Source organism: Anomaloglossus baeobatrachus, chromosome 6 (genome assembly GCF_048569485.1).
Source record: "Anomaloglossus baeobatrachus isolate aAnoBae1 chromosome 6, aAnoBae1.hap1, whole genome shotgun sequence".
NCBI classification, from domain to species: Eukaryota; Metazoa; Chordata; class Amphibia; order Anura; family Aromobatidae; genus Anomaloglossus; species Anomaloglossus baeobatrachus.
Genome location: NC_134358.1, coordinates 551,694,795 through 551,719,308, shown reverse-complemented (window position 1 = coordinate 551,719,308; position 24,514 = coordinate 551,694,795). Strand labels below are relative to the sequence as shown.

At 48.8% G+C, this 24,514-nt stretch overlaps 2 protein-coding genes across 2 annotated transcripts in view; both read right to left on the bottom strand.

Annotated features, from left to right (window-relative positions):
• LOC142243607 (tachykinin-like peptide) overlaps positions 1 to 10,817 on the bottom strand; it is an 85,203-nt gene extending 74,386 nt beyond the window's left edge. The window contains exon 1 of the mRNA XM_075315686.1: positions 10,813 to 10,817. The gene's annotated coding sequence lies outside the window, so the exon portion shown is untranslated. The remainder of the gene's footprint in view (positions 1 to 10,812) is intronic.
• ASNS (asparagine synthetase (glutamine-hydrolyzing)) overlaps positions 744 to 24,514 on the bottom strand; it is a 67,235-nt gene continuing 43,464 nt past the window's right edge. The window contains exons 10-12 of the mRNA XM_075315683.1: positions 20,665 to 20,746; positions 20,423 to 20,578; positions 744 to 1,072 (exon numbers count right to left, since the gene is read on the bottom strand). Coding sequence (XP_075171798.1) covers positions 869 to 1,072; positions 20,423 to 20,578; positions 20,665 to 20,746 — 442 coding nt within the window. The 3' untranslated portion in view covers positions 744 to 868. The remainder of the gene's footprint in view (positions 1,073 to 20,422; positions 20,579 to 20,664; positions 20,747 to 24,514) is intronic.

Genomic DNA, 24,514 nt, shown 5'->3' with positions numbered 1-24,514 from the left:
AGCTATATACGAGGGGGGACATACATAAATGCATGGGATGGGAATGTTTTGTGCTCAGGGAAAGTGGCCGTTTCCCTCAGCACCCAACTTTCCCATGGTCTGATATACATCTTCTCTCAGCACCCAGCTTTTCCATGCTCTGATATCATGGAAAAGCTGGGTACTGAGGGAAAGATGTATATCAGAGCATGAGGAAGATGTGTGCTGAGGACAAGATGGATATCAGAAGATAGGAAAGCTGGATGCTGATAGACGGAGGAATTTCAGATCATGGGAAACCTGGGTACTGAGGGAAAGAGCTACTATCCCGTACCCAGAGTGTCGGCGTAATTATCCCTTACCCTGGGGGTCGGTATACAGTTGGGGGGAGGGAACCCAGGTCCAAACTTTGTACTGGGGCCCATCAAACTCTAGTGACGCCACTTTCTGCTACTATGGCTGGCTTGTACACATCATCTATCGGTAAGTTGGGCGTCTAAGCAATCTTTACCTCCTATCCACAGGTCCGTAGTGTCCATAGGGGCTATCTCTACGCTGTACATTTATAGAATGATGTGCATTAGTATCTCCGCATCTCCAGCCAAGCTGACAGGTCTGTGTGTGATTCACGGTGTGGAGACCCCCAGACAACAACCTGTAAAATTCCCTCTAATAACAGGATCTGTCAATCAGGAGGTGGAGGTGAATGCATTACGTCCTCCAGAGGCCGAAGTGTCAGTGTGAAACCAGCCATCATTCTCGGGAACATTTACGTGTAATCCTCTCCACGGGGTTTTTATTGTGAACTCATCGTCTAAAAAAAAAAAAAAAGAGAGCGAATTTATGGAAAGTGGGAATTAATTGTTTCCTTCTCAAGGTTGGAGGAACTTTATGCATCGGATTTGTAATGTGTGAGTGTTCGGGCAGACGGGTCGGTGGCGTGGATCCATCGAGGCATCCAGTAATGAGTCAGCCAGTCAGCACGACCCGGGTAATACTTCTCGAAGATCTGACGGTAGAAGTAACCTTCCTTTGTCTTGGGCGAGTTAAAGGGAAACTTTTCGGCCGATTTCTCCAGCGTCGAGTCATCAACCTGGAGATAAAGAAACAATGGCCATTCAGTTCTGCAACAATGGATCGAGCCGAGGTTCCATCAGCTCCCACGAATGTAAGAACGGCGCAGCATGACCCAGAAAATAGCTTGTGGCCCTGTGATTAGGAGGGCTGGGAGCTGGACCTGCAGACGTAGCAGAGCTGAGAGGATTATCAATGCATAGGACCATCCTTGTAACTCAATGCGTTGGGAAAAAACTGCAGCAAAAACGCTTGTAAAAAAAAAGTGCATCAAAAATGAGAGAAGACAACTATTTTACGCAGCGTTTTTTTCTCACCAAGAGATGTAGAACTGATGCACAAATGTCTGCTGCAAATTTAGTGCCATAATCTGAACTATTTTCTAATATACTAGTATTAAAAATTCTCTATCCTTCTCATTTGTGTCCTCAGAGAGGAAGGAGACAAACTCTAGTGCTCCCTAAAAGTCAAAAGTGGCCCTTTAACGAGCCTTTTCATATACCAGATCAGAACCTCAATTTCCAGACACGGTGTTTCGGGATGATTGTCCCTCGTCAGTGCAAAGTATGAGGTCTGATCTGGCTTCATGAGAAGCTATAGTGGAGTCTAAAGGCCCCGTCACACGCAGCGTTATCGCTAGTGAGCGTACCCGCCCCCGTCGTTTGTGCGTCACGGGCAAATCGCTGCCCGTGGCGCACAATATCGTTAGGAGCCGTCACACGGACTTACCTGCCTAGCGACGTCGCTGTGGCCGGCGAACCGCCTCCTTTCTAAGGGGGCGGTTTGTGCGGCGTCACTAAGCGGCCGCCCAATAGAAGCGGAGGGGCGGAGATGAGCGGCCGTAACATCCCGCCCACCTCCTTCCTTCCGCATTGCCGGCGGCCGCAGGTAAGGTGATGTTCATCGTTCCTGCGGTGTCACACGTAGCGATGTGTGCTGCCTCGGGAACGACAAACAACCTGCGTCCTCAACAATCAACGATTTTTTGAAAATGAACGAGGCGTCAACGATCAACGATAAGGTGAGTATTTATGATCGCTAACAGTCGTTCGTTGGTGTCACACGCAACGACGTCGCTAACGATGTCGGATGTGCGTCACGAATTCCGTGACCCCAACGACATCTCGTTAGATACATCTTTGCTTGTAACGGGAGAACTTTTCTCCGTGTGGAGACCTGACAAACCAATCTGGCTGCCAGTGAGGAGACTTATAGCTGCAATGCTCCTCTGAGATATATTCAAACTAGAAGGTGGCCCGATTCTACGCATCGGGTATTCTAGAATTTACGTATTGTGTAGTTCATGTATGATTTTTGTTATATATATATATATATATGTTGTTGTGTGTAGTTACCAAGTGTTTGTGTAGGGCGCTGTAGATGTTCTGGGTGTTGTCTGGGTGTGGCGGGGGGTGAGAGCGGTGTTGTTTGTGTGTTGCGTTGTTTGTGGAGCACTGTGTGTCTGTAGCGTTGTGTGTGTGTTGCGCGGTTTGTGTGTGTGTGGTGTGTTTTGGGGGGAGGTATGTTTTGTGCAATGTGTGTGTTGTGCGGTTTGTGCGTATATTTGTGTGTGCAGCGTTGTCTGTGTGTGGGTGTCTGTGTAGGGCAGTTGTTTGTGGTTCCCAGTGTGTATGTGTGGTGTGTTGTGCAGTGCGCGCGCGTGTGTGTGTGTGTGTGTGTGTGTGTTGGGGGGAGGTGTGCACTCCCCATCGTGCTCCATCCCCCATGCTGCGCACCTCCCATCGTGCTCCATCTCCCATCCTGCGCACTCGTAAACGTGCTCCATCCGCCATGCAGCGCACTCCCCATCGTGCTCCATCCCCCATGCTGCGCACTCCCAAACGTGCTCCATCCGCCATGCTGCGCACTCCGAAACGTGCTCCATCCGCCATGCTGCGCACTCCCAAACGTGCTCTATCCGCCATACTCCGCACTCCCCATCGTGCTCCATCCGCCATGCAGCGCACTCCCCATCGTGCTCCATCCCCCATGCTGCGCACTCCCAAACGTGCTCCATCCGCCATGCTGCGCACTCCCCATCGTGCTCCATCTCCCATGCTGCGCACTCCCAAACGTGCTCCATCCGCCATACTGCGCACTCCCAAACGTGCTCCATCCGCCATACTCCGCACTCCCCATCGTGCTGCATCCCCCATGCAGCGCACTCCCCATCGTGCTCCATCCCCTATGCTGCGCACCCCCCATCGTGCTCCATCTCCCATGCTGCGCACTCCCAAACGTGCTGCATCCGCCATGCTGCGCACTCCCAAACGTGGTCCATCCGCCATGCTGCGCACTCCCAAACGTGCTACATCCGCCATGCTGCGCACTCCCAAACGTAATCCATCCCCTATGCTGCGCACTCCCCATCGTGCTGCATCCCCCATGCTGCGCACTCCCAAACGTGCTCCATCCGCCATGCTGCGCACTCCCAAACGTAATCCATCCCCTATGCTGCGCACCCCCCATCGTGCTCCATCTCCCATCCTGCGCACTCCCAAACGTGGTCCATCCGCCATGCTGCGCACTCCCAAACGTGCTCCATCCGCCATGCTGCGTACTCCCAAACGTGCTCCATCCGCCATGCTGCGCACTCCCAAACGTGCTCCATCCGCCATGCTGCGCACTCCCAAACGTGCTCCATCCGCCATGCTGCGCACTCCCAAACGTGCTCCATCCGCCATGCTGCGCACTCCCAAACGTGCTCCATCCGCCATGCTGCGCACTCCCAAACGTGCTCCATCCGCCATGCTGCGCACTCCCAAACATGCTCCATCCGCCATGCTGCGCACTCCCAAACGTGCTCCATCCGCCATGCTGCGCACTTCAAAACGTGCTCCATCCGCCATGCTGCGCACTCCCAAACGTGCTCCATCCGCCATGCTGCGCCAGCATCAGCCTCTCTACCCGCAGCATCAGCCTCTCTCCTCCCAGCATCAGCCTCTCTCCCCGCAGCATCAGCCTCTCTGTCCCCAGCATCAGCCTCTCTGTCCCCAGCATCAGCCTCTCTGTCCCCAGCATCAGCCTCTCTGTCCCAAGCATCAGCCTCTCTGTCCCAAGCATCAGCCTCTCTGTCCCAAGCATCAGCCTCTCTGTCCCCAGCATCAGCCTCTCTGTCCCCAGCATCAGCCTCTCTGTCCCCAGCATCAGCCTCTCTGTCCCTAGCATCAGCCTCTCTGTCCCCAGCATCAGCCTCTCTGTCCCCAGCATCAGCCTCTCTGTCCCCAGCATCAGCCTCTCTGTCCCCAGCATCAGCCTCTCTGTCCCCAGCATCAGCCTCTCTGTCCCCAGCATCAGCCTCTCCATCCCAGCCTTCCCCAGGATCAGCCTCTCTCATCCCAGCATCAGCCTCTCTCATCCCAGCATCAGCCTCTCTGATCCCAGCATCAGCCTCTCTCATCCCAGCATCAGCCTCTCTCATCCCAGCATCAGCCTCTCTCATCCCAGCATCAGCCTCTCTCATCCCAGCATCAGCCTCTCTCATCCCAGCATCAGCCTCTCTGTCCCCAGCATCAGCCTCTCTGTCCCCAGCATCAGCCTCTCTGTCCCCAGCATCAGCCTCTCTCATCCCAGCATCAGCCTCTCTCATCCCAGCATCAGCCTCTCTCATCCCAGCATCAGCCTCCCCATCCCAGCCTTCCCCAGGATCAGCCTCTCTCCTCCCAGCCTCCTCCAGCACGCCATGCTCCTCTGCTGACACTCACAGATCCGATCGCATACACTCACACACACCGACACACACCCGATCGCATACACTCACACACACCGACACACACCCGATCGCATACACTCACACACACACACATTGACTATATTGCACATACGCGCTCATACTCACAACATCCGGAGATACCACATGCTTCTGGCCATGTGATCCTCCGGCAGGTCCTGGAAGGTCACAACAGCACAGTATCTCGATAAGAAGCAAGCGATATCGGCGGATGCTGTGAGTGTGTGGATGCGATGTGTGTGTGAGGTGTTTGTGAGAGTGAGTGTGATCTGATGTGTGTGTATGTGTGTGTGTGTGTGCTGTTATGTGTGTGCGTGTGGATCTTCCGGCGCTGCAGGACCTTGATGTGCTGGTAACTATGCTAGGATGGTTACCAGCGCATCACGTCCCCCACTCGCACGGGAGCCCACACCAGCATACGGCGGCAAGGCCAGCAATGCGAGGGTAAGTGTCGGCTGGGTTGGCGGCGTACGCTGATGTGGGCTCCCGTTGGGGGGGGGGGGGGGTTGTACAGTACTCACCTGGGAGCCGTGACCGTGTCAGTTCGGGGAATGCGCGGGGGCAGAGCTAACATCCATTGCGTGAGGGGGGCGGGGCGGGGCGTGGCCGAGTTGCCAATGCCTGCAGGGTGCCGGGGCGAGAGGCCAATCTGTGGGGGGGGCGGAGCCTGGGCGAGCGGCTGGCCAATCCGTGTGGGGGCGCAGCCTGGGCGAGCGGCCAATCGGTGTGGGGGGGCGGGGCCATGGCGAGCCCAGCGGCCAATCAGCTTTGTGTCACCGTAAGGACACAATGTCACCGGAAGGACACAATTTTGAAGCATGACAGACAGACAGACAGACAGACAGACAGACAGACAGACAGAATAAGGCAATTATATATATAGATTGTCTCTTCAGAAAGGAAGGAGACGAACTCTAGCGCCACCTATTGGAACGTTTGACTTTTAGGCCATGTGCGCACGTTGCGTTTTTTCTTGTGTTTTGGCTGCGTTTTAAACTGCACTGTGTCAATGACAAAATGCATGCGTTTTGCTTTCCCAACAAAGTCTATGAGAAGTCAAAAAATTCCATGCGCACGTTGGGGTTTTTTTAGGCAGCGTTTTGTTTGTCAAATATTTGTCAAAATCGTTACCTAAAAAAAAGCAACGTCACTTCACTGCGATTTGGTTGCATTTTCCACCCATTGAAATTAATGAGATGTGTCAAATCGCAACCAAATTGTTTAGCTGCGTGTTTGCACTGCATGTTTGTTGCGTTCTGCATGCTGTTTTGACAAACAAAACGCAGGTCTTTCGGTCTCTCTCTGTCGGTCTTGGTCTCTCTCTCTGTCGGTCGGTCTCTCTCTGTCGATCGGTCTTGGTCTCTCTCTCTGTTGGTCGGTCTCTCTCTGTCGATCGGCCTCTCTCTCTCTGTCGGTCGGTCTCTCTGTCGGTCGGTCTCTCTCTCTCTGTCGGTCGGTCTCTCTCTCTGTCGGTCGGTCTCAATCTCTCTCTCTCTGTCAATCTATCTCGTTGCTCCCCAGCCTAAAAATATCAGCCAGCAGCCGCCCAGAATTGCCACATACATTAAATGCCACAGTCCCGGGACCTTAACCGGCTCTTCCCGAATTGCCCTGGTGCCGCGGCAATCAGGGTAATAAGGAGTTAATGGCAGCCCATAGCTGCCATTAAGTCCTAGGTAATCATCGCAGGCGTCTATGAGACACCCTCCATGATTAATCTGTAAGTGAAATAAACACAAACACCAAAAAATCCTTTATTTGGATTAAAAGACAAAAAAAACACCCTCTTTCACCACTTTATTAACTCCCCAAACACCCCTCCAGGTCCGGCAAAATCCACACGAGGTCCCACAACGCTTTCAGCTCTGCTACATCGGAAGCTGACAGCGAGCGGCCACAGAGCACGACTGCTCTCTGTGAGCTCCACGCAGCAACTGAAGTGAATCGCGCTATCAGCGATGACGTCATTCAGGTTACCCGCGGCCACAGCTGGAGTCCTCCACCTGTGACAGCAAGTCGCCCAAGTGACTGAAGTGAGCCGCACGATCAGCGGTGCCCTCACTCAGGTGATTTGTGCTCGCAGGTGAGTTCTTCACCTGTGACCGCAAATCTGGCTGCGACACAGAGACAGAGCCGTGCGATGAAGTCACTGCTGTGGACCCCTGCCTGTGTCCTGGCACTGACCTCAGAAGTTCATCCGAATTCATTCTCATTGCGCAACTCTGTCTCTGTCAGCGGCCAGTGATGCTCTACGCTGCTGCTATGACAGAACAGGGATGTAGCAGAGCGGAATTGCCGTGAGGCTGCACTGTCTAAAATGCATCCAAAACACATTCGAAACGCATGCGGTTTGGATGCATTTTTTTGTCAAACCCGGTGTTTACAGTTGTCAAAGTCCGCCAGAAGGGGAATTTTTTTTGTCAAATCCAGAATGCAGTGTGCGGACATACCCTTAGGATTGCTACTTCCAATAGGTGGCGCTAGAGTTCGTCTCCTTCCTCCCTGAAGAGACAATTTGAATATACCCCAGAGCAGCATTGCAGCTATAAGACCCCTCACCACTGACCGCCAGATTGGTTTGTCAGTCTCCGCAAGGAGAAAAGTCCTCCCCTTAGATTATCCTTCCCACTAACCCTAACTGGTTTTCTATTTATTTTTTCCCATTTCCTTGTTTATTATGACGCTTCGTTTGAGAATCCCAGGGCATGCTTGGATACTCTGTCACTGGTGCAGCCTCTGACCCCTCCATGAAACAAAGCGCCATCAGTGATGCTGGACTCATCCCTGCGCGCGGTGCACCGTGCGATGTACACAATGACAGTGCACTCTCTTGCCGTCTCTGATCAGGAGTAACGAGCCAGCCCTGTAAGTGACGTCGCTTGTCTCTGCACGACGAGTATTTTGACACAGCTCAGTTCCCGGTTGTTTGCTGCTGATCTGATCCAATAATAGAGAGTAAGCTGTCAGTGTGCACATCGCACAGTGCGCACAGACAAGCCCAACCCCTGAAACAAGTGTCACTGATGACGCTTTGTTTCAGAAAGGGGGCAAAGGCTACAGCAGTGACCGTCACCTCTGCCCTCTGATAGAAAATCAGTTAAAGAGTGTAGTTAGGGAGGAAGACAGAGTTTTTAATGCAAGTACTGTATATTAGTAAACAGTTTAGATTACTGCACTAAAGAGGGATCTAAAATGAAAATTACTTTGCCTTCGGAGCACTCCTTTAACGAGTGCACATACCCTTATAGTAGTTTAATTCTTGCATACAGGAGCAGTATTATAGTAGTTATATTCTTGTATTACATAGGAGCAGTATTATAGTAGTTATATTCTTGTACATAGGAGCAGTATTATAGTAGTTATATTCTTGTACATAGCAGTATTATACACCGTGTGCAGAATTATTAGGCAAATTGTATTTTAGAGGACTCTTTTATTATTGATCAACAACTATGTTCTTAATCAACCCAGAAGACTCATAAATATTCTACATAGGGGGCAGTATTATTTATAGTAGTTATATTCTTGTACATAGAGGGCAGTATTATAGTAGTTATATTCTTGTACATAGGAGCAGTATTATTTATAGTAGTTATATTCTTGTACATAGCAGTATTATACACAGTGTGCAGAATTATTAGGCAAATTGTATTTTAGAGGACTCTTTTATTATTGATCAACAACTATGTTCTTAATCAACCCAGAAGACTCATAAATATTCTACATAGGGGGCAGTATTATTTATAGTAGTTATATTCTTGTACATAGAGGGCAGTATTATAGTAGTTATATTCTTGTACATAGGGGGCAGTATTATTTATAGTAGTTATATTCTTGTACATAGAGGGCAGTATTATAGTAGTTATATTCTTGTACATAGGAGCAGTATTATAGTAGTTATATTCTTGTACATAGGAGCAGTATTATAGTAGTTATATTCTTGTACATAGAGGGCAGTATTATAGTAGTTATATTCTTGTACATAGTAGTATTATAGTAGTTATATTCTTGTACATAGCAGTATTATAGTAGTTATATTCTTGTACATAGCAGTATTATACACAGTGTGCAGAATTATTAGGCAAATTGTATTTTAGAGGACTTTTTTATTATTGATCAACAACTATGTTCTTAATCAACCCAGAAGACTCATAAATATCAAAGCTTAATATTTTTGGCAGTTGGAGGTTTTTTTTAGATTTGGCTATCTTAGGAGGATATCTGTTTGTGCAGGTAACTATTACTGTGCAGAATTATTAGGCAACTTAATAAAAACCAAATCTATTCCCATCTCACTTGTTTATTGTCACCAGGTAAACCAATATAACTGCACAAAATTTAGAAATAAACATTACTGACATGCAACAACAAAACCCCCCAAAAATTAGTGCCCAATATAGCCCCCTTTCTTTCTGATGACACTCAGCAGCCGACCATCCATAGATTCTGTCATTGCTTGACCTGTTTACGATCCACATTGCGTGCAGCAGCCACCACAGCCTCCAGACACTGCTCCCAGAGGTGACTGTTTTCCCTCCCTATAGATCTCACATTTTATGAGGGACCACAGGTTCTCTATGGGGTTCAGATCAGGAGAACAAGGGGGCCATGTCATTATTTTTTCATCTTTTAGACCTTTACTGGCCAGCCACGCTGTGGAGTAGTTGGATGCATGTGATAGAGCATTGTCCTGCATGAAAATCATGTTTTTCTTGAACGATAGCGACTTCTTCCTGTACACTGCTTGAAGAAGTTGTCTTCCAGAAACTGGCAGTAGGTCTGGGAGTTGAGCTTCACTCCATCCTCAACCCGAAAAGGTCCCACAAGTTCCTCTTTGCTGATCCCAGCCCATACCAGTACCCACCTCCACCTTGCTGGAGTCGGAGTGGAGCTCTCTGCCCTTTACTGATCCAGCCTCTGGCCCATCCATCTGGCCCATCAAGAGTCACTCTCATTTCATCAGTCCATAAAACCTTTGAAGAATCAGTCTTAAGATGTTTCTTGGCCCAGTCTTGAGGTTTTATCTTATGTTTCTTGCTCAGAGGTGGTGGTTTTCAGCCTTTCTTACCTTGGCCATGTCCCTGAGTATGGCACACCTTGTGCTTTTTGATGCTCCAGTAACGTTGCGGCTCTGAAATATGGCCAAACTGGTGGCAAATGGCATCTTGGCGGCTTCACGCTTGATTTTCCCCAATTCATGGGCAGTTATTTTGCGCCTTTTTTTCCCCAGCACGCTTCTTGCGACCCTGTTGGCTATTTGCCATGAAACGCTTGATTATTCAGTGATCGCGCTTCAACAGTTTGGCAATTTCAAGACTGCTGCATCCCTCTGCAAGACTCTCACAATTCTGTACTTTTCAGAGCCCGTCAAATCTCTCTTCTGACCCATTTTGCCAAAGGAAAGGAAGTTGCCTAATAATTAAGCACCCCTTATATAGGGTGTTGATGTCATTACACCTCACCCCTCCTCATTACAGAGGCACATCACCCGATTTACTTCATTGGTAGTTGGCTCTCAGCCTATACAGCTTGGAGTAGGACGACATGTATAACAAGCATCATGTGATCAAAATACTCATCTGCCTAATAATTCTGCACACGGTGTAGTAGTTATATTCAACAGGTTTTTTTCTCACGTAAGATATCTATGATGAAGGTATCTTTATAAAGATGTAACAATATTATTATCTATAACACAACCCCTTATTAACATTCCGTTCCCCCAGAAGTAACTTATGATGAGACATATGTTGGTAAGACATACACTACGATCTGGAATAGTAAAGTGTTTATACAGGTAACCAGAGATTTTGTATTTGAAAGACAGATTATTTTGGGTGCTGTTGATGTGTGGGACGTTCGCCTCTGAGTCACTGTGTGAATTATGCACAAATGACAGTGGTTACTATAATATTTAATGTAAGCCTAAAAAAACTAGTGACAAAAAACAAAACAGTACAACACCTCCCCCTGGTGGATGAATGGGGAAATACACCTCAGAAATACAAGTATTCAAAATGTACAGAATATGCACTGCTCACAGTGAACAGCTGCAGTACCCGTCACAGCCACAACCCAATGAATGGCGCTGTCACTGGGTGAACATTTAGTAGACAGCTAACCTGAGGGGTATTGGGAGTCAGACACCCTCTCATTCAATATTGATGGCTTAGATGAAGGATAGACCACCAATATTAAAGTAGCATGGAACAAAAGTGCAGCAGCCTGACCTTCTTGTGAGACAGTAGATAGATGTTTAAGGTCACTTGTCTGTACACAATTGGAAGGGGGAAGGGGTTGTAACAGTGTGTTAGTTGGTCTCCATAAACTGTAATGTTATCTGGCCTACAGTAGGATTCATTGTCCTGCATCTGGTGGGGGGCTCCTGCATCTGGTGGGGGAATGTGCATCTGGTGGGGATGCTCCTGCATCTGGTGAGGGTGCTCCTGCATCTAGTGGGGGGCTCCTGCATCTGATGGGGGGCGCCTGCATCTGGTGGGGGAGCTCCTGCATCTGGTGGGGGGGTGCCTGCATCTGGTGGGGGTGCTCCTGCATCTGGTGGGGGGGGCTCCTGCATCTGGTGGGGGGGCTACTGCATCTGGTGGGGGGCGCCTGCATCTGATGGGGGGGCGCCTGCATCTGGTGGGGGGGCGCCTGCATCTGGTGGGGGGGCTCCTGCATCTGATGGGGGGGCTCCTGCATCTGATGGGGGGCGCCTGCATCTGATGGGGGGCGCCTGCATCTGATGGGGGGCGCCTGCATCTGGTGGGGGGGCGCCTGCATCTGGTGGGGGGGGTCCTGCATCTGGTGGGGGGGCTCCTGCATCTGGTGGGGGGGCTCCTGCATCTGGTGGGGTGATGTGCAACTTTGTTCCTCTCTGCAGGGGGCTTCCCTGTTACACAATCCTACAGACGTGTCATGTTACTCATTTTTGTGCTGTGCTGGATGTCATGTGCTGTGCTTCATGACACAGGGGGCGGCACTGTCAGCTCAAATACACTACAGTGTGCTGCTAAGCAGGGACGCCACCAGGAATTTCAGGGTCAGGGCCACATACTGGCAAAGCTTTTTGGGCCCCCTTGAGACTCTGCCAAGGCTCGACCCCAGCTGCTCCTTTACACTTCAATCCTTCCACAGTTCCATCGCCCACTATTGGAAAAACTTCACTTCTGCACCGCATCCTCATCCAGTCCCCATCAAACACCATCACACACTATCCCCCCATGCACACTGGCCCACTGTATAATATACCTACATAGTCTGCCCCATGTATAATATCCCACACACAGTGCTCCTCTGTATAATATCCCCCACACACACTGCCCTTGTGTATAATATCCCTCCACACATTCTGCCCCTCTTATGGAGTAAATATAACACAGGTAATGAGATGAAACAATGCAAAAGATAAAATGCAATAAGAAACTGAAGATTTTTTTTTATACCCTCAAATAACTTTTAAGGTGTGGCTCTACAGCCAGGTATTGTGTTTTTTGGGATTATATTATTTATCTGCGGACGCTGACTTGTTTATATACTTTTTGTGCATTCTATTATCAGTGCCCTGTTACTTCATTGGGGAGGAGTACAGGATTATTCAATCATGTTTTAACCTTTCTTTTGGTCAGCCTTATATCGTTTGTATCAATAAAGAAGGGAATTTTGTTACTTACCGTAAATTCCTTTTCTTCTAGCTCTAATTGGGAGACCCAGACAATTGGGTGTATAGCTACTGCCTCCGGAGGCCACACAAAGTATTACACTTAAAAGTGTAAGGCCCCTCCCCTACTGCCTATACACCCCCCGTGGGATCACGGGCTCCTCAGTTTTAGTGCAAAAGCAAGAAGGAGGAAAGCCAATAAACTGGTTTAAGTAAATTCAATCCGAAGGAATATCGGAGAACTGAAACCATTCAACCTGAACAACATGTGTATACAAAAAAACAGGGGCGGGTGCTGGGTCTCCCAATTAGAGCTAGAAGAAAAGGAATTTACGGTAAGTAAACAAAATTCCCTTCTTCTTTGTCGCTCTATTGGGAGACCCAGACAATTGGGATGTCCAAAAGCAGTCCCTGGGTGGGTAAAATAATACCTCATGATAGGGCCGTAAAAACGACCCTTTTCTACAGGTGGGCAATCGCCGCCTGAAGGACTTGTCTACCTAGGCTGGCGTCCGCCGAAGCATAGGTATGCACCTGATAATGCTTGGTAAAAGTGTGCAGACTCGACCAGGTAGCCGCCTGGCACACCTGCTGAGCCGTGGCCTGGTGCCGTAATGCCCAGGACGCACCCACGGCTCTGGTAGAATGGGCTCTCAGCCCTGAGGGAACCGGAAGCCCCGCAGAACGGTAGGCTTCAAGAATTGGTTCCTTGATCCACCGAGCCAGGGTGGATTTGGAAGCTTGCGACCCTTTACGCTGGCCAGCGACAAGGACAAAGAGTGCATCCGAGCGGCGCAGAGGAGCCGTGCGGGAAATGTAGATTCTGAGTGCTCTCACCAGATCCAACATATGCAAATCTTTTTCACATTGATGAACTGGACGAGGACACAAAGAAGGTAAGGAGATATCCTGATTGAGATGAAAGGGGGATACCACCTTAGGGAGAAACTCCGGAATCGGGCGCAGAACCACCTTATCCTGGTGAAACACCAGGAAGGGAGATTTGCATGACAGCGCTGCTAGCTCGGACACTCTCCGAAGAGACGTGACCGCTACTAGAAAAGCCACTTTCTGAGAAAGGCGAGACAGGGAAACATCCCTCAAAGGCTCGAAAGGCGGCTTCTGAAGAGCAATTAGAACCCTGTTCAGATCCCAGGGCTCTAACGGTCGCTTGTAAGGAGGGACGATATGACAAACTCCTTGCAGGAACGTGCGTACCTGAGGAAGTCGTGCTAGGCGCTTCTGAAAAAATACAGAAAGCGCCGAAACTTGTCCCTTAAGGGAGCCGAGCGACAGACCTTTTTCCAACCCGGATTGCAGGAAGGAAAGAAAAGTAGGCAATGCAAATGGCCAGGGGGAAACTTCCTGAGCAGAACACCAAGCTAAGAATATCTTCCACGTCCTGTGGTAGATCTTGGCAGAGGTTGGTTTCCTAGCCTGTCTCATGGTGGCAATGACCTCATGAGAAAAACCTGAAGACGCTAGGATCCAGGACTCAATGGCCACACAGTCAGGCTCAGGGCCGTAGAATTCTGATGGAAAAACGGCCCTTGAGACAGCAAGTCTGGCCGGTCTGGTAGTGCCCACGGTTGTCCTACCGTGAGATGCCACAGATCCGGGTACCACGACCTCCTTGGCCAGTCTGGAGCGACGAGGATGGCGCGGCGGCAGTCGGACCTGATCTTGCGTAGCACTCTGGGCAACAGCGCCAGAGGTGGGAACACATAAGGCAGCCGAAACTGCGACCAATCTTGAACTAAGGCGTCCGCCGCCAGAGCTCTGAGATCGTGAGACCGTGCCATGAAGGCCGGGACCTTGTTGTTGTGCCGGGACGCCATTAGGTCGACGTCCGGCATCCCCCAGCGGCGACAGATTTCCTGAAACACGTCCGGGTGAAGAGACCATTCCCCTGCGTCCATACCCTGGCGACTGAGGAAGTCTGCTTCCCAGTTTTCTACGCCCGGGATGTGAACTGCGGATATGGTGGATGCCGTGTCTTCCACCCACGTCAGAATCCGCCGGACTTCCTGGAAGGCTTGCCGACTGCGTGTCCCTCCTTGGTGGTTGATGTATGCCACCGCTGTGGAGTTGTCCGACTGAATTCGGATCTGCTTGCCTTCCAGCCACTGCTGGAAGGCTTGTAGGGCAAGATACACTGCTCTGATTTCCAGAACATTGATCTGAAGGGTGGACTCTTGCTGAGTCCACGTACCTTGAGCCCTGTGGTGGAGAAAAACTGCTCCCCACCCTGATAGACTCGCGTCCGTTGTGACCACCGCCCAGGATGGGGGTAGGAAAGATTTTACTATTGACAATGAGGTGGGAAGAAGCCACCACTGAAGAGAATCCTTGGCCGTCTGAGAAAGGGAGACGCTCCTGTCTAGGGACGTCGACTTCCCGTCCCATTGGCGGAGAATATCCCATTGTAGTGGACGCAGATGAAACTGCGCGAAAGGGACTGCCTCCATTGCTGCTACCATCTTCCCCAAGAAGTGCATGAGGCGTCTCAAGGGGTGCGACTGGCCCTGAAGGAGAGATTGCACCCCTATCTGTATTGAACGCTGTTTGTCCAGCGGAAGCATCACTATCGCTGAGCGAGTATGAAACTCCATGCCAAGGTATGTTATCGATTGGGTCGGGGTGAGATTTGACTTTGAAAAGTTGATGATCCACCCGAAACTCTGGAGTGTCTCCAGCGCCACGTTCAGGCTGTGTTGGCATGCCTCTTGAGAGGGTGCCTTGACAAGTAGATCGTCCAAGTAAGGGATCACGGAGTGACCCTGAGAGTGCAGGACTGCTAGTACTGCTGCCATGACCTTGGTGAAGACCCTTGGGGCTGTCGCCAGACCGAAAGGCAGGGCTACGAACTGAAGGTGTTCGTCTCCTATAACGAAGCGTAGAAAACGCTGGTGCTCTGGAGCAATCGGCACGTGGAGATAAGCATCTTTGATGTCTATTGATGCTAGGAAATCTCCTTGAGACATTGAGGCGATGACGGAACGGAGGGATTCCATTCGGAACCGCCTGGTTTTCACATGCTTGTTGAGCAGTTTTAGGTCCAGAACAGGACGGAAAGACCCGTCCTTTTTTGGCACCACAAACAAATTGGAGTAAAAACCGTGACCTTGCTCCTGAAGAGGAACAGGGATCACCACTCCTTCTGCCTTTAAAGAGCACACCGCCTGCAGAAGAGCATCGGCTCGGTCGGGAGGCGGAGAAGTTCTGAAGAATCGAGTTGGAGGACGAGAACTGAACTCTATCCTGTACCCGTGAGACAGAATGTCTCTCACCCAATGGTCTTTGACCTGTGGCAGCCAAATGTCGCAAAAGCGGGAGAGCCTGCCACCGACCGAGGATGCGGAGAGAGGAGGCCGAAAGTCATGAGGAAGCCGCCTTGGTAGCGGTTCCTCCGGCTGCTTTCTTCGGGCGTGACTGAGCCCGCCAAGAATCTGAGCTCCTCTGATCCTTCTGAGTCCTTTTGGACGAGGAGAATTGGGACCTGCCCGAGCCTCGAAAGGACCGGAACCTCGACTGTCCCCTCCTCTGTTGGGGTTTATTTGGTCTGGGCTGAGGTAAGGATGAATCCTTACCCTTGGACTGTTTAATGATTTCATCCAATCTCTCACCAAACAGTCTGTCACCAGAAAATGGCAAACTGGTTAAGCACTTCTTGGAAGCAGAATCTGCCTTCCATTCCCTTAACCACAAGGCTCTGCGTAAAACCACGGAGTTGGCGGACGCCACTGCCGTACGGCTCGTAGAGTCCAGGACAGCATTAATAGCGTAAGACGCAAATGCAGACATTTGAGAGGTTAAGGACGCTACTTGCGGAACAGATGTGCGTGTGACAGTGTCAACCTGCGCAAGAGCAGCTGAAATAGCTTGGAGTGCCCATACAGCTGCGAATGCTGGAGCAAACGACGCGCCGATAGCTTCATAGATGGATTTCAACCAGAGTTCCATCTGTCTGTCAGTGGCATCTTTAAGTGAAGCCCCATCTTCCACTGCAACTATGGATCTAGCCGCAAGCCTGGAGATTGGGGGATCCACCTTTGGACACTGGGTCCAGCTCTTGACCACATCAGGGGGAAAGGGATAACGTGTATCCTTAAGACGTTTGGAGAAACGCTTATCCGGATAAGCGTGGTGTTTCTGGACTGATTCTCTAAAGTCAGAGTGGTCCAGAAAAGTACTCAATTTACGCTTGGGATACCTGAAATGGAATTTCTCCTGCTGTGAAGCTGACTCCTCCACTGGAGGAGCTAGGGGAGAAATATCCAACATTTTATTGATGGACGCTATGAGATCATTCACTATTGTGTCACCATCTGGTGTATCCAGATTGAGAGCGGTCTCAGGATCAGAATCCTGATCAGCTATCTCTGCCTCATCATATAGAGAGTCCTCTTGCTGGGACCCTGACCAGTGTGATGAAGTCGAGGGTCGCTCATAGCGAGCTCGCTTAGGCTGTCTGGGACTGTCGTCCGTGTCAGAGCCATCACCCCGGGATGCATGGGACCCCCCCGGAGCACGGATTTGTTCCAAATGAGGGGGGCCAGGGAACATTGAATCAACAGTGCCCATGGTCTGAGGTACCGGTCTGGACTGCAAAGTCTCAAGGATTTTAGTCATAGTCACAGACAATCTATCAGCAAAAACTGCAAACTCCGTCCCTGTCACCTGGACAGTGTTCACAGGTGGTTCTCCTTGGGCCACCTCTAGCAGAGACCCCGGCTGAGCAAGTGCTACAGGGGCCGAACATTGCACACAATGGGGGTCAGTGGCACCAGCCGGTAGAACAGCCTCACATGCGGTACAGGTAGCATAGAAAGCCTGTGCCTTGGCCCCCTTGCTTTTTGCGGACGACATGCTGTTGTCTAGCAATCTAGGAGGGTATATAGCCAAGAATAGCGACCGTACAGGGCAATGTATAGAATACAAGCATATACAAATGAACACTTCGGCACAAGAGGTGTCAGCACCCGAGGTGCCGCTTACCGCCCGCTCCAAGCGGGTGTGTGGTCGCCAGAATCCCGTGTCTGGGTCTCCCAGAGCTTGTCTCCCTTCTCCACTGAGACATGCAAACAGGAATGGCTGCCGGCGTCCTGTGAAGAGGGGCGGGCCGTGGGCGTGCCCCAGACAAAGTGCGGGAAACTGGCGTCCCACTGTGCCCAGTGAGGGGGGTTGGAGTATGCTAAGCAGACTCCAGCCCTCGGCGCTGACGTTCTGAACAGCGTCCCGCCCTTCCCCTGACTGGCAGGCCTGGGGGCGGGAACGAAACGGAACTAGGCCGCAAAAGCCGGGGACTCGATTTATAAGCGCGGCCGCCGTATAAGCGCGGCCAGCGCGGAAGTCCCTGGCGCACCACAAGTCCCAGCCGCGCCGCAGCGCTGTCGCCGTAAAAACCGCCATCAGCGGCCGGCGCGGTAGTTCCTAACACATAAACTCACTCAGCAAGCTGCAGTGAGTATAGCACAAGCGCGCCGCGCTGCTGCCCCCGGCGCACTAACACACCCAGCAATGCTGGTGTGTGTGTGCGCGATTTGCACGGGGACACAGAGTACCTTAATGTAGCAGGGCCCTGTCCCTGACGATACTCAGCTCCATGTCCAGCAGATTCCCATGGCTGTGGACGGAGCACGGTCTCCTGTGCCTGGAGACCGATAGGATCCCACTTCACCCAGAGCCCTAAGGGGATGGGGAAGGAAAGCAGCATGTGGGCTCCAGCCTCCGTACCCGCAATGGGTACCTCAACCTTAACAAACACCTCCGACAAAAGTGGGGTGAGAAGGGAGCATGCTGGGGGCCCTAGTATGGGCCCTCTTTTCTTCCATCCGACAAAGTCAGCAGCTGCTGCTGACTAAACAGTGGAGCTATGCGTGGATGTTAGCCTCCCTCGCACAAAGCATGAAAACTGAGGAGCCCGTGATCCCACGGGGGGTGTATAGGCAGTAGGGGAGGGGCCTTACACTTTTAAGTGTAATACTTTGTGTGGCCTCCGGAGGCAGTAGCTATACACCCAATTGTCTGGGTCTCCCAATAGAGCGACAAAGAAAACCAATTTTATATATAAGTATATATATACCCCTTTTGGTATATATGTCCATATCCTGGTATATATGTCCCCTTTCTGGGACTCTCCTGGTATATATATCCCATCCTGCTTTACTTGTCCTCTTCCTGGTTTATATGTCCTCCTCCTGGTATATATATCCACCTTCTGGCATATGTGTCCACATCCTGGTTTATTTCTCCCCATTCTGATAGACATATAATATAATATAATATAATATAATATAATATATATATATATATATATATCCCTCTTCTGGGCCCATCCTGGTATATATTTGTCCCCATTCTAGTATATATGTCCCCCTAATGGTATATATGTCCCCATTCTGGGACCGTCCTGGTATATATGTCATTCTCCTGGTAAATATGTCCCCTTCCTGGGCCCCCCTAGTATAACTGTCCCCCTCCTAAACACCTGTTAGTGTATATATGTCCCCCTCCTGGTATATACAGTATGTTGTCTCCTGGTGTATATATCCCCTCCTGGTGTATATAAGTCCCCTTCCTGGTATAGATGTCCCTCTCCTAAGCACCTCCAGGAAGGGGTCAGATATACTAGGAGGGGCCCAGGAGGGGACTTGGATACCAGGAGGCTACATGGTATAGATGTAGCCTCCTGGTATCAATGTCCCCTCCTGGGCCCCTCCTAGTATATTTGACCCCTTCCTGGTACATATTTTCCCCTCCTAGTATATATGTCCCCTTCCTTGGCTCTACCTGTTATAGATGTCCCCCTCTTGGGATAAATGTCCCCCTCCTGGGTTCTTCCTGGTATTTATGTTCCCCTCCTGGTATATATGTTTCCTCCTGGTATATATGTCCTCCTCCTGGGCTCTTCCTGGCATATGTATCCCCCTTCTGGTATACATGTTTCCATCCTGGTAAATATGTCTTCATTCTGCCTCTAACGCAATGTATTTCAGCTCGATGTGTGCCCTTGGACGCACATCCAGCTGAAGCAGGGTCGCCTTTGCGAGCGTTCCACCCATCTTCAGCTTCTCTTTCCCCTCCACACCTGCTTACCTTTCCCCTCCACGGCTTTGCCACCTCTGAGGCTGTGCCTTGCCTGCAGCAGTGTGATTAGGTTGCAGCATGATTACCTCATCACACTGCTGCACGCTGGGCCGTGGGATGACGCACCCTGCTATGCCCCTCTGACCCTGGCTCCACCAAATGGCTAATTTGCATGAAAATTAGCCATGTGGTAGTAAGCGGGCACTCAGCTCAAGTGGCTGGCCCCCTCTGCTGCGGCCATACTACAGGCTGCAGCTGTAATTGGGGCCTGGCCCGGGGCTTAATAAAGTGAAGAATCTGGGCTCGGGTTGGGGCCCCCTCTTCACCGGGCCCCATAAACTAGTAAGACCAGTAATGCCCTGATGGCAGCCCTGCTGCTAAGGGAGAGGTGTCACAGCTGCAGGATTCTAACAAGTGAATACTGTCAGTCTGCACCAATCAATGATGCTGCATAGAGGGGTGGGCGGAGGAAGGGGTGAATATACTTGAGGCATTTACATGCACTTGACTAGTCTGCAAAAACTATACATTTTCAAGGTCTTATAGCAAAACAATGGGGCAACTTCCAGGAACTAAAGTTACATATCCAGAAAGGGCGGCATAAGCCGTATTTCAGGATACTGTTAGTATGAAACCCAAAAATTACCTGACAGACTCCCTTTAAGGGGATCCCCCCTATACTTTTTGGACTCATTTTTATTGACCTCAATAGACACTGCGGCTAAGCTGCAGTCGCTCATTTAGCAGCCAGCGCTGAAGACACAGCAGGTATCACCCAGATGTAGCAGAGCTCTGGCTGTGTTGGTCTCGGCTTCCTATGTGCACATAGGGGAGGCCATGCAGGCATAGTCCCCCCCAAGAGCTTCCTATCCTATCTCAGACCCCTGTACCTGCTGCTCTATATGGTCCTGCAAAAAGGAAAACCAGGACTTCTTTATGGAGCTCAGTCCATCGCTGAACGCCTCCTTGGGTCTCCACAGAATGTCTTTGGGGATGAGGTCGGAGCCCTCGAAGGCTTCTCGCAGCAGGAATTTCTCCACTCCATTCTGTGTAGAATAATGAACTATGATCAGAATTTGTCAATATTCGAGGGTAACGAGTACAAAGTACATGAGGAAGCATAATACCGCACCTTAGGCACCCGCATCTCGGGGGGCAGAGAGAGGTAGTATGCCGTAAAGCGGTGATCCAGGAAAGGCACGCGGAGTTCAAGGCTATAACAAAGGAAAAAGAATAATACAAATAATGTGTAATGTGCTGCATAATAGTAATGTGCTGTATAATAGTAACGTGCTGCATAATAGTAATGTGCTGTATAATAGTAACGTGCTGCATAATAGTAATGTGCTGCATAATAGTAATGTGCTGCATAATAGTAATGTGCTGCATAATATTAATGTGCTGCATAATAGTAATGTGCTGCATAATAGTAATGTGCTGCATAATACTAATGTGCTGTATAATAGCAATATGCTGCATAATAGTAATGTGCTGTATAATAGTAATGTGCTGTATAATACTAATGTGCTGTATAATAGCAATATGCTGCATAATAGTAATGTGTTGTATAATAGTAATGTGCTGTATAATACTAATGTGCTGTATAATAGTAATGTGCTGTATAATACTAATGTGCTGTATAATAGCAATATGCTGCATAATAGTAATGTGCTGTATAAGAGTAATGTGCTGTATAATACTAATGTGCTGTATAATAGTAATGTGCTGTATAATAGTAATGTGCTGTATAATAGTAACGTGCTGTATAATACTAATGTGCTGCATAATACTAATGTGCTGCATAATACTAACGTGCTGTATAATACTAATCTGCTGTATAATACTAATGTGCTGTATAATAGTAACGTGCTGCATAATACTAATGTGCTGCATAATACTAATCTGCTGTAAAATACTAATATGCTGTATAATAGTAACGTGCTGCATAATAGTGACGTGCTTCATAATAGTAATGTGCTGCATAATAGTAATGTGCTGTATAATACTAATGTGCTGCATAATAGTAACGTGCTGTATAATACTAATCTGCTGTATAATAGTAATGTGATGTATAATAGTAATGTGATGCATAATACTAATGTGCTGTATAATACTAATGTGCTGCATAATACTAATGTGCTGCATAATACTAATGTGCTGCATAATACTAATGTGCTGCATAATACTAATGTGCTGCATAATACTAATGTGCTGTATAATACTAATGTGCTGTATAATACTAATCTGCTGTATAATACTAATATGCTGTATAATAGTAACGTGCTGCATAATAGTAACGTGCTGCATAATAGTAATGTGCTGTATAATAGTAACGTGCTGTATAATACTAATCTGCTGTATAATAGTAATGTGCTGTATAATAGTAATGTGCTGCATAATACTAATGTGCTGTATAATACTAATGTGCTGCATAATACTAATGTGCTGTATAATACTAATCTGCTGTATAATAGTAACGTGCTGCATAATAGTAACGTGCTTCATAATAGTAACGTGCTGTATAATAGTAATGTGCTGTATAATAGTAATGTGCTACATAATAACAGTGTTCTGCATAATAGTAATGTGCAGCATAATAGTAATGTGCAGCATAATAGTAATGTGCTGCATAATAGTAATGTGCTGCATAATAGCAGTATTCTGCATAATAGTAATGTGCTGTATAATAGTAATGTGCTGCATAATAGTAATGTGTAGCAAAATAGTAATGTGTAGCAAAATAGTAATGTGCAGCAAAATAGTAATGTGCTGCGTAATACTAATGTGCTGCACAATAGTAATGTGCTGCATAATAGTAATGTGCTACATAATAACAGTATTCTGCATAATAGTAATGTGCTGCATAATAGTAATGTGCTGCATAATAACAGTATTCTGCATAATGGTAATGTGCTGCATAATAGTAATGTGCTGCATAATAGTAATGTGCTACATAATAGTAATGTGCTGCATAATAGTAATGTGCTGCATAATAGTAATGTGCTACATAATAGTAATGTGCTGCATAATAGTAATGTGCTGCATAATAGTAACGTGCTACATAATAGTAATGTGCTGCATAATAGTAATGTGCTGCATAATAGTAATGTGCTACATAATAGTAATGTGCTGTATAATAGTAATGTGCTGCATAATAGTAATGTGCTGCATAATAGTAATGTGCTGCATAATAGTAATGTGCTGCACAATAGTAATGTGCTGCACAATAGTAATGTGCTGCACAATAGTAATGTGCTGCATAATAGTAATGTGCTGCATAATAGTAATGTGCTGCATAATAGTAATGTGCTGCATAATAGTAATGTGCTGCATAATAGTAATGTGCTGCATAATAGTAATGTGCTGTATAATAGTAATGTGCTGCATAATACTAATGTGCTGCATAATAGTAATGTGCTGCAGACACAGGTTTCCCTCCTTCAGGCCTGAAACACACATCCGTGAAAAATCACGTACGTGTGTAACGGGCCGTTTTTCAGGTCCGTGATCCATGTTTGTGTCCGTTTTTATGGTATGTGTGGCCTGCGTGTGTATCCCGTATGCTAGCCATATGTGCGTGTGAAATGTCTGTGTGTGCGTGTGAAACTTAACTGACATTTGTTTGTGTTTTCCGTGAGAAATGTTGCGCGTTTGATGCAAAATGTCGTATATAAATGTCGGCTGACAGCAGACACAGTTGTGCGATGAGAATGAACTCGGGTGAACTTCACCCGACTTCATTGTCATCCCGCGGCTCTGTCTGTGTGCCGCGTACTGATTAGCGGTCACCTGTGAAGGATTCATCGGTGACCGCTAATCCCCCGAGTGTCTGAAGTTAGCAGCCCTCTCTCATACTCACCGATCCCCGATCTCCGGCACGGCGTTCACACTGCTCCGGCGGCTTTTAATATTTTGAACAAGCCGGCCGCTCAATAATCAATCTCGTATTCCCTGCTTTCCCCGCCCACCGGTGCCTATGATTGGTTGCAGTGAGTCACGCCCCCACGCTGAGTGACAGGTGTCTCACTACACCCAATCACTGCAGCCGGTGGGCGTGTTTATACTGTGCACTGAAATAAATAATTAAATAATTTAAAAAAAACGGCGTGCGGTCCCCCCCAATTTTAATACAAGCCAGATAAAGCCATACGGCTGAAGGCTGGTATTCTCAGGATGGGGAGCTCCACGTTATGGGGAGCCCCCCAGCCTAAAAATATCAGTCAGCAGCTGCCCAGAATTGCCGCATACATTAGATGCGACTGTTCTGGGACAGTACCCGGGTCTTCCCGATTTGCCCTGGTGCGTTGGCAATCGGGGTAATAAGGAGTTAATGGCAGCCCATAGCTGCCAATAAGTCCTAGATTAATCATGTCAGGCGTCTCCCCGAGATACCTTCCATGATTAATCTGTAAATTACAGTAAATAAACACACACACCCGAAAAATCATTTATTAGAAATAAAAAACACTAAGAAATTCCCTGGTTCACCAATTTAATAAGCCCAAAAAAGCCCTCAATGTCCGGAGTAATCCAGGATAGTCCAGCGTCGCTTCCAGCTCTGCTGCATGGAGGTGACCGGAGCTGCAGAAGAACACCGCCGCTCCTGTCACCTCCACGCAGCAACTGAGGTGAGTAGCACGATCAGCTGTATACAGCGTTGTCCGCGAGTAACCTCAGTGACAGCTCAGCTGATCGTGCGGCTCTCTTCATTTGCTGCGTGGAGGTGACAGGAGCGGCGGTGTCTTCTGCTGCTCCGGTCACCTTCATGCAGCAGAGCTGGAAGCGACGCTGGACCATCCTGGATTACGCCGGACATAGAGGGCTTTTTCGGGCTGATTAAATTGGTGAACCAGGGAATGTGTTTGTGTTTTTTATTTCTAATAAAGGATTTTTTTCGTTGTGTGTGTTTATTTACTGTAACTTACAGATTAATCATGGAAGGTATCTCGTGGAGACGCCTGACATGATTAATCTAGGACTTA